Source organism: Mytilus trossulus, chromosome 11, assembly GCF_036588685.1.
Source record: "Mytilus trossulus isolate FHL-02 chromosome 11, PNRI_Mtr1.1.1.hap1, whole genome shotgun sequence".
In the NCBI taxonomy this organism is placed as follows: Eukaryota; Metazoa; Mollusca; class Bivalvia; order Mytilida; family Mytilidae; genus Mytilus; species Mytilus trossulus.
The window spans coordinates 2,918,277-2,933,303 of NC_086383.1; the positions used below are offsets into that span (position 1 = coordinate 2,918,277).

The 15,027-nt window shown below is 32.3% G+C and overlaps 1 protein-coding gene across 4 annotated transcripts in view; it reads right to left on the minus strand.

The window, feature by feature from the left end:
• LOC134690645 (ankyrin-3-like) overlaps nucleotides 1–6,611 on the minus strand; it is a 30,241-nt gene extending 23,630 nt beyond the window's left edge. Inside the window, exons 1-2 of one of the 4 annotated variants that reach the window (XM_063550631.1) lie at nucleotides 3,585–3,726; nucleotides 2,354–2,628 (exon numbers count right to left, since the gene is read on the minus strand). In XM_063550631.1, the coding sequence (XP_063406701.1) occupies nucleotides 2,354–2,567 (214 nt within the window). In that variant the 5' untranslated portion in view covers nucleotides 2,568–2,628; nucleotides 3,585–3,726. Of the gene's footprint in view, nucleotides 1–2,353; nucleotides 2,629–3,545; nucleotides 3,727–6,228; nucleotides 6,330–6,554 lie in introns of those variants that run through there. The other 3 variants (XM_063550632.1, XM_063550633.1, XM_063550634.1) reach the window with 3 other exon arrangements.
• Nucleotides 6,612–15,027: the final 8,416 nt, after the last annotated feature.

Consider the following 15,027-nt stretch of genomic DNA (forward strand, 5'->3'; position numbering starts at 1 on the left):
TATTTGCGAAGTAATTAATTATTTCATTTAGATGAGGACATGTGGGTTTTTTTTTAATTTGTAGTCGGTTTACAGAATTTTCATGTGAAAGAATAGAGTCAGGCAGTAGGATATAGTTTATCAGACATGAATATATATAAATATACCGTCATCCTCAGCTTTATTACAATGTTCATGCTCTCCATAAATGTCTTCACTCTTTATGTAATGTGGAAAATAATTTTTTCTCCGATGTTTCTAACATATAATTAAGAAATAATTCATTGGGGCTTGAATATATCGTGATTTTACCACGGGTTGGCCCTTTATGACAAATATTTTACCCTGAACGAAGTCTCCTAAACAAAGCTCCCATAATTAGCCATTCCCATGGTCCCATATTTTATTAGATTAGTTTTATTATCACATACAAGAATATATTAGGTTTAGAGGTTGGATCACTACTGTTTACACATTTTCAAATAGAAGGGTGTAGGGTGACCCCATATACTTCCCTTATATTTGGTTTGATTTGTTTTATCGTCCAATACAATAATATATATGGTTTAGGGGTGGGGATCTCAACCGTTTACATGTTCTCAAACAAGAGGTAGTGGGATGAACCCTAGGGACTTCCCTTTTTTTCATTTGATTTGTTTGATTGTCCCATACAAGAATATATATGGGTTAGGGGTGGGGATCTGAACGGTTTACAAGTTTTCAAACAAGATGGCGTGGGATGAACCTCATATACTTATCTTTTCTTTTATTTGATTTGTTTTATTGTCCCTTGCAAGAATATATATGGTTTAGGGTTGGGGATCTCGACTATTTACATGTTCTCAAACAAAAGGGGGAGGGCTGACCCCAAGGGACTTCCTTTTTCTTTCATTTGGTTTGTTTTATTGTCCCATGCGATGATATATATGGTTTAGGGGGTGGGAATCTCGATCGTTTACAAGTTCTCAAACAAAAGGCGTTGGGGTGACTCCTAGGGACTTTCCTTTTATTTGATTTGATTTGTTGAATTGTCCCATACAAGAATATATATGGTTTGGGGTGGGGCTCTGGACCGTTTACAAGATGAAAGCACATTCTCAAATTTAAGGGGGTTGGGTTACCCAAAGGGATTCGCCCTATATTTCATTTTCGTTTTATTGTCCTGTACTCATTTCTGAAGACTGCATGTGTGTATCACTTACAGATTTTAAGATATAGGCATTTGATCTTTTTTTTAAATAAAATTCCATAGGATTCTATAGTAAACCCCTCCCCTCTTTATGCCCCTCTAAATCCTCCTTAACAGACAACAATGCACAAACGAATATTGATGGCTCCCCTAGACATGTAAGTCTAATATAATATAAAATTCTGTAAATCTGACAAGCCGTTTAGGAGAACCGCTGCGGACAAGTTCATTTGTTAAGTGGCGAAAGAGAAAAAGAAGAGGCAGAGGAATAAGAAGAACTGATCAAAAACAATAAGTCTCCAAACTTTGTTTGGGAGACTAAATAACATATTTACATAGTTTTGGATGAATTTAAACGATAATTTTACTTAAATTGTTATATGTTTACAAAAAAGGCTTCTATAACACATTTAAGCATTGTTTGCTTACATTTCCTTGCTGTGATATTTTTTGGTTTCAGAAGCGTGCATTTTCCCTTTAATGCTTATTTTCTGACGTCAACGTTTCATGACGTTGGTTAGCTCATTCGTAAAAAAGCATATGACATGGGAGTATGATCGGAACAGCCCAAACAATATATTCATATGTTACCACGGGTGTGTACTTAAAGCGTTTAAAGGACGTCATGTTAGAATGCATGTCATTCTCATATAAGCTCCTAAAAGGGGGGTATGTACATTTACAATCAGGATATTAACAGGTTATTTATATTTATTACAATGATTCAACATTTCTGTTTACTTTTAAAAAGATAGCAAGGGCAGGAATATCACACCTGTATTTATTTATCTTTGATTTTTGTGCTACGTGTTACTACTGATAATGTTACAATAATGAACATAATTTGGGGTAAATTCTACTACCTAGATATACTTATCTTTATTTCTCGAATACTGAATTTGTGAAACGGAACATGTGAAAAGTTACTTGTTTAAGTAATGACTCTGACTGTAGCCATTTTTTTGTGTTTTCAGCATAGAACACGGTCACGCTTTATAAATCTATGTCATCAATACAGACTTGAAATTAATTAAGCAACAACTATGCAAAACAAAATTAGTAATGAAAAAATATTGAAGATGTTCATTAAGATTTTTTGGTTATGTAGCCATTACTAGAAAAAAATCAGATGTGAACCTCATGTTAATGAAATCTCAATCCACAAAATTTATGCTGTAAACCCACCATTTCTTGGAATCAAAAGATTCCACTGAGCCTGATTTATGATTCTCTTAACTTTTAAGTCCAAAAGAGTGTTGTTGCTTCTACTTAATGTTGAGGGTAGAGAGGTAGGTGGAAATTCTCTGTCAAAATAAGTACGGACTGCTCTAGGTGTCACTCCTTTTAACAACAACGCTAACCGGACATAATTCTCCTCTTCTTCGGAAACAGATGTCATGATTTCTAATTCGTTTAAGAATAATAAACTATATCATCGTTTCTTTATGATTCATGTACTCCTGCAAAAGTAAAACATGTCACTAAACACTGCAAAGTATGTAGATCTTGTTATTTTGAGCATTTTTTCAACACTCCAATCCCACCACCCACCTTTTTTTCGCATTTTATTATATATTTTCAAGATCGTCAACAATTTCTTGCATTTTGTTTCCATTTTTTTTAATGGAGTAACAACACTACTTGTTTTACCCAATAAGAAGAGTAAAATCACAAAAATACGGAACTTAGAGGAAAATCAATTCGGAAAGTCCATAATTACATGGCAAAATCAAATAACGAAACGCATAAAAAACGAATGGACGACAAGAACTGTCATATTGGTACAGGCATTTTCAAATGTAGAAAATGGTGGAATAAACCCGCTAATTTAACAGAACACAAAAACATCTACTATCTACAAACACATTCATTAATTTGAGTGTCTGACGGCAGAAAATTTTATACGTCACATAGATTTGTCGTTCAATGTGCATACAAATAATTTTAAAATTTACATAGGCAATGTTAGCATACAGGGTTTAAAAATCAAAAGTATGTAAGAATAAACTTCAGAAATAGACCGAGATTTAAACTTGTCCAAAAGTTATATATAGAATAAGAAGATTTGGTGTAATCGGAAAAGAGACAACATTTTCACAGAGTTCATATAAAGAGGATTTAAACAACCGAAAACTACTGGAATGCAATCACCAATGTGAAAAATGTTGTCAGTTATAAATTAGACCCGGAACTGACAGAATGTGACATTAAATATCAAAAGCCAACAGATTGTTTATAACAAAATAGCAGACAACTACTTAAAATCAAGCTCCTGACTTAGAACATGCACATTTAGAATGTGGCAGGGTTAAATGTGTAAATGATAGCTCACCCAACCCCCCACCCCCCAACCCAAGACACTGCTATTACAGCTTACCTTAAACATAAACCGTAAGTTAGGAATAGCTTGACTCACCAAACTCTAATCAAACACAAGAACCAATCTTAAAACGTGAATCTGAAATCCGGAAATTTCAACTAGTGCAGAAATAATTGTTTACAATTTTTGTCATACACTGCATTTTCACAATTTCACAACAATTACAGGAAATACTTAAATTTCATAAAGATAAGTTTGATTCAAACAAAGAAAACCACGTGACATAAACACAATCGACATCACATGATAGTCTGTACAAACGGAAATGTTAAATGAATGACAAAAATAGAAATCAATAATGATACGTACAAGTCAAGTTTTTAATACATATGTATTAACTCAACTTTTACCAAAGTCAATAACAGCTAAAATTAAATATAATATTTATCGAGTCAATTTTATTTCAGCAAAATTTAAATCAATTGTATCTCTTTTCTTCATTAATCACTTTTGCTGTTTAAAATAATTGTTTATCTAAAATAATTAAAGATGTGAGACAGAACACTGAAAATGGGTAAAATCTGTCATTAAAGAACATCATGATTAAGGACTGAACTGACAATTTCGACCGGACACTTATAATTGTAGATCTTTTCCTGCTAATCAGTGTTACTTATTTATGTTTCTATCTATTTGTCATGTTTATTATATATTTTCGTTTAACCTACCATTTGTTTCTTTAAATGTCCTGTACCAAGTCAGGAAAATTGGAGTTCGTTGTTCTGTGTGTAACATTGTCGTTTGTGTTTTTTTGTTGCACTTAAGCGTTTCGTTGTTTTCCTTTTATAGCTGATTTGGTTCCCTTGGTTTAGTTTGTAACCCGGATGTGTTTTATCTCAATCGATTTATGACTTTCGAACAGCGGTATACTACTGTTGCCTTTATTAGACAAAAAAAATCCCAACAAAATACTAATAATCTTCATTAAAGACAATTCTTGCACTGAACCATAAAGCCCACCACACAAGTCTCTGTAAAAATCTACAGGCCAATATAATCTGACTGATATTTTCGTTAACCTCAGCTTCAGTCCTGTCAATGCCTGTAGATTCAAAAGTTTGTCATGAAGACTGTAGAGAGCATTAACTCCAATAAGGAGTGAAATACAATTTTGGCTGTTAGACTTATTTGTATATTTTCTCTTGCTGATCATTTTCACTTATTTGAGTTTCTTTCTAATTATAATTCTATTTTTTTAGAATAGGCAACATTGACAAAAAAATTATAAAAAACATTATTAAAGAGTAACAACTGCAAGATTTCCACAATGACACTACATGTATGGACATCTTCTCTTGCTGATCTTTATTACTCATTGATTTTCTATCTATCTATTGTAGCTTTATGGTAGTTTTATCTAAACTTAAATACACTGATAACAATTGTCATCTAAAGACAACAACTATCGTAATGAGTCATCTGACGATTTCTACCATTTGAAACATTTGTAGATTTTTGTCTTGGAAATCATATTTGTTATTCAAGGATTATCTCTAACTTTCTAAATATAATTATTATCAAAATAATATGTAAAAATGAAAAATAAAATGATAAGCTTGGTCCTTTAGGTGCTCAACTCATATAAAAAGTTGTATTACAGTTTTATGTCAATAGTCGTAAGGTAGATCTCATCATTCTCAACATCATGTGTCAGATTTTCTCTATCTATAGAGGGTTTAAAGGATAATAAACAAAATTGAATATTTCTCTTATTTTCTATTGATAGCCATGTCAACCATGTGAGTTTGCAGGCGGGGTCATCGGGTGCATTTTCAAAAAAACATTATACGGTTAATATTGCGATAAAAGTTTCAAGACTTTGATAAAATTAGAATATGTGTAGAATAGGACATCATTGTAAACTTAAAAAATAATGAATAAAGAAAATTGAAATAACTATATTAAAAAGTGCAGAAATGAAGGACCCCCACCTCTTCTCCACACATCCGTATTTTCCTCCAAGCACCCCTTCTCCACACGTCCGTATTTTCCTCCAAGCACCCCTTCTCCACACGTCCGTATTTTCCTCCAAGCACCCCTTCTCCACACGTCCGTATTTTTCTCCAAGCACCCCTTTTCCACACATCCGTATTTTCCTCCAAGCACCCCTTCTCCACACGTCCGTATTTTCCTCCAAGCACCCCTTCTCCACACGTCCGTATTTTCCTCTAAGCACCCCTTCTCCACACATCCGTATTTTCCTCTAAGCACCCCTTCTCCACACGTCCGTATTTTCCTCCAAGCACCCCTTCTCCACACGTCCGTATTTTCCTCTAAGCACCCCTTCTCCACACATCCGTATTTTCCTCTAAGCACCCCTTCTCCACACGTCCGTATTTTCCTCCAAGCATCCCTTCGTTTCAGGTTACAAATGATTGGACTCTCATAACTTTTATACTGCCACTGCGATTTTAACTTGAAGATAGGTACGCCAGGCAGTGTTGGTATCCTTTATACCAATATCGTTAATAATTGAGTTATAGGCGAAATTATACTGGTTTGTGCACCTATTATATTTGCTGTAAATTAGTCCTGCATATGCACATAGTTGCTTACAGTTAAAGTTACTAATCCGTGCTACACTTCGCAGGTAGTGGTACTCCATATAATGAAGAAAATAATGAAGAAGAAGGCATATAGTAGCTTGTGAATTACAGATCAAAACTATTCTCTTTCTTACCTTGTTTCTTTTAACGTTCACAAAATATGACATATGAGCTTCAAGCATTTTTTTTTTTGATTAACCAATATTTTATTGCACTAGTATCTATACATCGCAACTTTTATTTATAAGTATATAAGTTTAAAAGAGTTTAAAACCTAGCAGGAAGTTCAAGTTAAGTGGAGTTTATTAATAAATAAACAACACATCTTTTCGCAGAAATAGGGTCAGTAGGGGAAAATAATAATGTGATGTTCGTATCGTGGTGAGAAAGTTGTCCCCTAGGTGTGTATGTATGTTTCTCATTTTGAGAAAGGACTCTTCACAATCCTAATTATAAATACCTCAAGATATAGGCGTTCTAGTGCTGTGCCGTGTTTATGGTCTACTATCGGAAGATGTCTTTTTGAAGGGGGCGCTGCAGCAGTGCGCAAACTCCGACTTCAGCATCAGTTGTCACGAGGCCCACTGGTGCTCATTATAATTTTTTTATAAAACAAATATTTTCCGCGGACACTATTTCAAATTGATGTACTGTTTAAGACAATATTTAATTATGAAATACAGTCCTTGTCCATGCAATTTAGTCACTTTCTTCGGGATAATAGTTAACTATGCTGTCAATGACACTGTGAAATTCTGTCCATGACAGTATTCTACTGTAACATCTTGTCAATGAAAATGTTTCATAATCTAATTTTGTCTGCCTTAGGTAATAATCTGTCAAAAAATTATGAGCACTTCTTAGACTTTTTCAAAGTATATACTGAATTGCTGGACAAAATATTAATTATTCGGTGAAGGTTGTGTATGGTTGTGTAATTGTTGAAGTTATTTGGTGAAGGTTGTGTATGGTTGTGTAATTGTTGAAGTTATTTGGTGAAGGTTGTGTATGGTTGTGTAATTGTTGAAGTTATTTGGTGAAGGTTGTGTATGGTTGTGTAATTGTTGAAGTTATTTGGTGAAGGTTGTGTATGGTTGTGTAACTGTTGAAGAGAGATTGTTACAGTTTTTACAGATTTTACAGATTTTACAAACTTAATAGTGTTTTAATGTGAACATTTAACTCCTGAGTACCCAATGAGAACCCAGAATGATTTTTTAGGTATCAAGAGCGCAATTATTCGTAATGCATTTTTCATAGGGTACCACTGGTCTTACGTATTTTATTTCCCTCGAAGACTAAACAAACTAGGGAAAAAACGGGTAGCAGTTCCTGTTACTAGAAATGCAACATTTACATTACAACCAAAAAAATATATATGTTCATGCGGCAACAATCTACTTAAAGTGCAGTTGAAAAAGATCGTCTATTAATTTTTTTGCTGAATGAAAAAGGCATATTTTTAATGGCTCCGACGTGCAGAAATAGAAAATATTGTCTATACTTTGTAAAATGTGAATATGATTTTCTACATATTTTATATGCTTTCGATTAATAGTAATTCAAATCCTGTATCATTAAAAGGCGTACAGGATTCTATTCTGAGGATCATCTTTGGGTAAAAATGTAAACAAATATTAACGCTCTTATAACCTTTAGAAGAGAGAAAATCCAATCATTGCCATTTTTCGAGAAAAAATGTGATACACGAGACAAAGAACAATAGCTTACTCATAGTCGCCATCTTGATTTTACGAAGAAATTTTTAAAAAGTGTTTATATAACATTCCTTTTACCTTTCAAACATATAATATATAGAGAATAGTTTTATGAAAGACAGTTGTTTTGTTTAAACATTTTTTCAATATCACTGTTTCTGAGTAGATACAACCAACAGTACTAGCAGTCACAATATTCAAAATGTCGAGAAGGTCAAATAGAGTGTCGAGAAGGTCAAATAGAGAATTAGTTCCAACCAAAATATATACACCCAGCAACCAGTATTTTAGGTTAAACTAAAGCTTAAAAATTAACAGTAAATGAGAGGTTCGATCTATCAAAGAAATTATCAGAGAGGTCAATTTCATTTGCTGATGTTAATAATCCTTCAAAGCAACTGTATAGGGTGAACATTTCTAATACAACATGTCGTATTGAAGTAAATGGGAAACAATCTATGTCATTTATAGATGAACTTTCTAAAATTTCGTCGCAGATGAGTAATGATGTAGACTATAAACATCTCAATACCAAAATTAAAGAGCAATGTGATATTTTGTTATCATCAATTAACAATGATCATAATTCATCAGTTGTGAATAATACAATGATTAATCCATCTAAAGCTAAATGCTTCGACCAGTATTTTAGGTTAATCTAAAGCTTAAAAATTAACAGTAAATGAGAGGTTCGATCTATCAAAGAAATTATCAGAGAGGTCAATTTCATTTTCTGATGTTAATAATCCTTCAAAGCAACTGTATAGGGTGAACATTTCTAATACAACATGTCGTATTGAAGTAAATGGGAAACAATCTATGTCATTTATAGATGAACTCTCTAAAAATTTTAAAAGTGCTGGTACTAGAGGTCGATGATATTAAGAACCCTGCAGAATGTTTAAAATGTGAAAGAAAATTCTTATCGATATTTGTTTGGTGTAGTAGAGGAAAATCATTGGATACATTATCACTGCGAGAAATTAAAAAGTGAAATGATTAACATTTTAGAGAATAAATTAGACACAATCCATTATATATGTTCACTTTGTGACATCGACTCAATAGATGATGAGCAAGTACTACCTGTTAACTATCCTACAGAAACTCAATTATGTAATAGTGACACCTTTGGTAAACATGGTCAATGTAAGGGATTCAGTGAATACCGACTTTGATGTAAAATGGTACTTCCTACTCCATTCTTATTTGCAATCTTTATAATCTGGTATTTAACTAAACCATTAGATAAATGATGTAAACGGCATACGCAGTTATAAATAAATGATATAAGCAGCCGCATGGCGCAATTTGTGCATTCCCCACCCACTCATCCCAGTAGCATTATTGAATGGGTGTGGTTAAGCATAGATTATATATATATCACGTTTGCATTATATCAATTATAGGATACTACAATAACATGTATTATTATTTTATTTGTCTATCTTTTGTGATTATTCATATATGTTTTAGCTTTCAGAATTGCATTCTGAATTGACTTTAAAGGAATATAAAGCATTCGGGGATTGTCTACCCTTCATTGTACTGATTGCATTATTAATTGCATTTCCTTATTATTAAAATTTGGCCCATTACACAGCCTTATGTTTATTTGCCATATATATATGTATTGACAAACTTGAAATCAATGAAGAATCTTTTGTAGAAGGAAATGAAAAAATAAAAACCTAAACTTTAGTAAAACAACATATAAAACATTTGCCTACTATTGACACAAACTGTGATAAAGATCAAGTAATACCTTAAATAACTTTAGCTTAATCTCTTTTATTGGAGGAATTTCCCAGGACTGGTGCATTACGTTTAGAATTATTAAACAGTGATGAACAAATATGTGAAGTTTGATATCAATCTTATCACGTACAATATTTAGGGAAAATAAAATAAAATGTGTCTAGGCGGTGAAGCAACACATAGTCAAAATTCTGAAAATTTACATTTACATTTAAATAATGAAACGTTAGTAAAGAAGGTTACATCACCTCGTCCATCTCCAGTTTGTGTAGACGAAAGTATTTGTGATCAATCTAAAGAAATTCAAGATAAGGATAATGGAAATAATGTGTTGAAACAAAAAGAATTACGTCAATTAGAAATAAAATTAAAGAAAAAAGAAGAAAGTTTGAAATTAAAAGAATTGTCAGTTAATGACAAACTTAAAGAGAAAACCTAACTTCTCGATTGTCTTCACCAAGTTCAACTTGAATCCCAAAAAACAGAGTGAGAACAAACCATAAAAACAAAAAATAGGAAAATTGATATATTGGAAGAAAATCAAAATAACTTCTCCTTGCGTAATAACAAGTCAGAATCTGGAAATTTGAATAGTCCCAGGGATAATAGTGATGAGCTACTAGTACAAGTAAGGAACAAAGTCACACAATTTATTTTGGACATGATCGAAATAAAGTGGATCAATTAACTGACAATCTTAGTGAAAATAATGATAAATCAAAGTATACACAAAATATTTTAAATCAACAAAAAGAGTCGTTTGTGTTTTCTCTTATTTTTGAGATATTTAGATAAGACGTGGCACGGTACTTGTCTATCCCAAATTCATGTATTTGGTTTTGATGTTATATATGTTATTATCGTGGTGTTTTGTCTGTTGCTTGGTCCGTTTCTGTGTGTGTTGCGTTTCGGTGTTGTGTCGTTTTCCCTTATATTTAATGCGTTTCCCTCGGTTTTAGTTTGTTGCCCCGATTTTGTTTTTTGTCCATGGATTTATGAGTTTTGAACAGCGGTATACTACTGTTGCCTTTATTTAATAGTAATTCAGAAAATCAATATTCTAAAGATAATTGGGGTTATCAAAATTATTATCAACAATATCCATATTATTATGATCAGTAGAACTCATATCATACAGACAGTTATGAAACTGAAAATGAGGGTTATAGCGATTCAGATGATAGATGTGATTATGAAATTCAATGGTTTCAAGATTCTTCCCAGGACAATAATCAAACCGTTAGTCATGCGAATCTTATAGATGTCTTAGCGTTAAACAACCAATTAATGACAAATTGTACCTGGACCAGTGGTTTATGGAAAACAAACCTTAGCGTCCAACCAACATAATGGAACAATTAGATCGTGAAAGTAGAGAGAATGATAAAAAGAAAGAACTCCATATTTTAACTTTCAATTGTAAAAATATACAAACGAGTGGTATGTTTTTTTTATGAACTTTTTAAATCAACAGATATATTCTTAAGTCAAGAACATTGGCTGTTTGATTTTCAACGGAATTTACTTAATGAACTCCATCAAAATATTTGTGGAATTGAAAAAGCTGTTGATGATAAAGACCCAATTAATCCAACCAATTTAACTCGTGGTTATGAGGGAACCAGAATTTTATGGAGATAAGATCTCGACAATTTTATTAATCCGTTAGATATAGGAAATGATAGAATTTGGTGTATTGAACTTTTAGGATCTTCAAAGCTACTCCTAGTCTCTGTTTATTTACCATGTAAAGGATCACCATCTGATTAATTGGAATTTTCTAACTGTATGGATCAACTAAATGAAATTGTTCAAAGATACAGTGACTCTCACTTCATTATAATTGATGGCGATTTTAACGAAAATATCTTAATTAAATTGATACGAGAAGAAACAAATATTTTGCAGACTTTTTTTAATGAAAATCGTTTATATCAGTACTAAAGAAAATGAAATTACTTTTGTAAAATGTAGTGATAAAGGCACCTCAACTATTGACTTTTCCTTTTTAAACAAGATTTTAAAGAGAATGTGATCTGTATGGAAACAATGGACATGTGGCTACTAATGTATCTGATTATTATCAGTGAAATATCATCAATGCTATAGAAAAATCAAATGTTCAAATTCAAACATTTTACCCATGTCTGGTAAAATTCCATGGAAAAAAAAGACGCATATAAAACTTAAGTTGAAATGGTTTAGATAACTTGCCATCATCTTTAGAAAATAAATATGAAGTGGGTCTTGCTTTTCAAAATATAAACAGTTTACTCTTCAATTCAGCAAAAAGTTGTTGTCAAGCTCCGCGAAAAAGATTCAGTAACCCGAAATCAAAAGTAATGAACGAATGAAATTTCGGACGCAATTGTAATGCAAAAAAAACACGTTTGTTTATCAATGGAAGTCTGAAGTTCCCAGGAATGAACTTTATATCCAGAAAAATGATACATCTTATGATTTACGTAAACATTGTTGCAAGGCAGTTGCTGTGAATAAAATTGATGAAAGAGAAATGATAATGGAAGCAAATATAAAAAATAAAACTCATTTTAAAGACTTATTTAAAAACAAAGGGGAAGATTATGGACCCTTATTAAGTAATCATATAGATGAACTATCCGTAGATGGCACAGTGTATAGTACAGAAGACAACATTTTAATTGGATGGAAACACCATTTTGAAAATTTAACGAAAAATTCTATTCATGAACATTTTGACAACAAGTACAAACAAAAAGTCGAACAAGAATGTATTAATATAATTGACATTTGTAGAGCTATGTTTCAGCATCAAAGTAATACTAAAAATAAAGTAGTAGAAGCTTTGAAGTTATTAAACTTAAATAAATCACCAGATATATTTGGAGTTTCAACTGAAAACTTATTATATGGAGAACAATCTCTTATTTATCACCTTCAAGAACTTTTGGATAGTACATTTAGACTTTGTTATATACCAGACGAACAGAAAATAGGGATAGTAACTCCGCTCTTTAAGAATAAAGGAAGTTGTAAAGACAGTAAAAATTATCGTGGAATAACAATTACTCCAACATTATCCAAACTCATTGAGGCTGTTTTAAAGATCAGAATTAATCCTGACATTATAGAATATCAAAATCCATTACAACGTGGTTTTACTAAAAGAACAGCACCATTAAACTGCTCTTTTATTATAGAAGAAACTCACAAGGAATGTATCGAGTTAAATGATCAAACAATAATAACTATGCTTGATTCAAAGTCTGCATTCGATGCTGTAAAACATGCTGGGCTTATAAGAAGATTATATCAAATGAAATTCTAAAACAATCTATTTAAATTATTGATAATTTATCCAAAAAAATGCTGTTTCCTGTAAAAAAAAAAATGGAATAACATAATATCAGACACTTTTAGTATAGAGCAAGGCGTAAGACAAGGTGTGACTCTTAGTGCAGACTTTCACAAAATCTATATTAACACTTTAAGACATTTTTAGCTGATTCGGGATATGGAGGGGAAATTGGATCAATTTCATTTTGTGCTCCTACTAGCTCAGATGAATTAGCGATACTTACCAATTGTCCCTATGAAACACATATGTTGATCGTTTGACCTTTGATTTTAGTAAACGTGAGTCATACTTACTACAACCAGTAAAAACAATTGTTATACAGTTTAAATCACGTGACCTTGAGAAAGCAATTGAACATTTTTGGACTTTAGGCAATTTAACTCTTCCAACTTCAAATAAAGGAACACGTAAAGGAATATATCGTACAAAAAGATTAAAGTAAAAGATGATAATTTAAAGAAAGCAAGAAGGACACTTTTTAGTCAATCCAATTTCTAAAAACCTATGGAAAAGTGAAATAACTTACAAATTTCAAAAATTCAGGACGGAGAAGATACTGAATGAAGCAAAACTTTATACCAGCTTACACTATTTGTCATTGATATATACACCAGGATGTTGTCAGCATATTGCTAATATAAACACTACGAACTCGAGGGTCATTATAACATTTCCTACAAAATTGAAAACAGCTACTGGAGGTTACATTCTACAAACAGTTAGAGCAAAGTTTATATATAATATTGGATTATTTAATTAAGTCCTGTAGTTTTTTAGTATTTCTTTACAGATTACAGATTACAGTAAGGGAAAGAAAGGTTTTTCTAAAAATATATTCTGATCCCCAATTTCATCAAAACAATAATCTGGTCAAGCAGAGCCAACAATATATTCTGAATCCAGATTTTCTCCATACCTTACACATGCTACAGTGTTAAGTAGTGAAAAAAATATTTGTATTGAAAGGGTTGAACAACACCCCCAAAACAAAAGTTCGAAACTTGCGCGAAAATATTTGCATGACTCAGACATAAAACCATACCCTTTCCCCCTCTTTGAAGTTAAATGGTTTGCTCCCTTAAGGGACGACCAATTGATATTCGGGGCGGGGGTGGGGGGAGAGAAGGAGGATTTGTTTTTAATTTATTTTTTTTATTAATTTTTGCAAACTAAGAGGACATATTATATTATTCATTTTCTGCACCATTGAAGCACGATTTTTCATTTTTATTAAAACAAGAGACTGATTATTCATTTTCACTACAATATGTCAGGCAATCTATGAAGAAATGTCTTTATATACAAAATATTTATCATGCTTTATACTTCTTTCAAAACAAGATAAAATTCATACTATTAATTTATTATATGAAATATAGTCTGTATATGGAGAAAACTGCAAATGGAATTTTATTGATCTTTTCTGGACATTTTTTAAAAGAGATGGACAAAATTTCAGGACACAAAAATATTTACATCTGCTCCACCCTTTCTAACTGGGAGACCTACTTAATGTAGAATACAGATACAACCATGCGCACACATGTTCTCAAAAGAAGGGACTGTTTAATTCCGACAAAGGAATGACAACTGAGAAGGCAACACTTAAGAGTCCACATCATTTAAATCCGACAAGCATGAGTTAAGGAGTCGGGGGCTAGGGGTTGAAGCGCGTATGCCACCCCCTTTTTTTTTTTGGGGGGGGGGGGGGGGGGGTAAAATCTGCAAAATATATTTTGTTGCGCTTCGCTCTGCACTATTCCTTTTTTTTCAATTGATGGTACTAAGTACTGCTTGTTTGGTGTGGAAACAAGTTGATGATGGATTTTGCAGAGTAGGGTTACTTATGCAAGATTTCTTCTGTGTAGTAATGTTTGCCAACTAACATGTTCAAGTTTGCCTGTAGTCGTTAATTTTCCCTTTCACTTAATTATGGTAGATAGCTGATCTCTTGTACATACCTGATTCCTGGTGGATCGTTAATCTCTGCTGAATTAGTGGTTTATGGTGGATCATTGGTCTCTGGTGGATTGTATTTCTGGTGGATTGATTTCTTTTTTTGGTTGATAGTGATAGACTTTATCCGGTGGATATTTGATCTTTTAACAATATTTGAT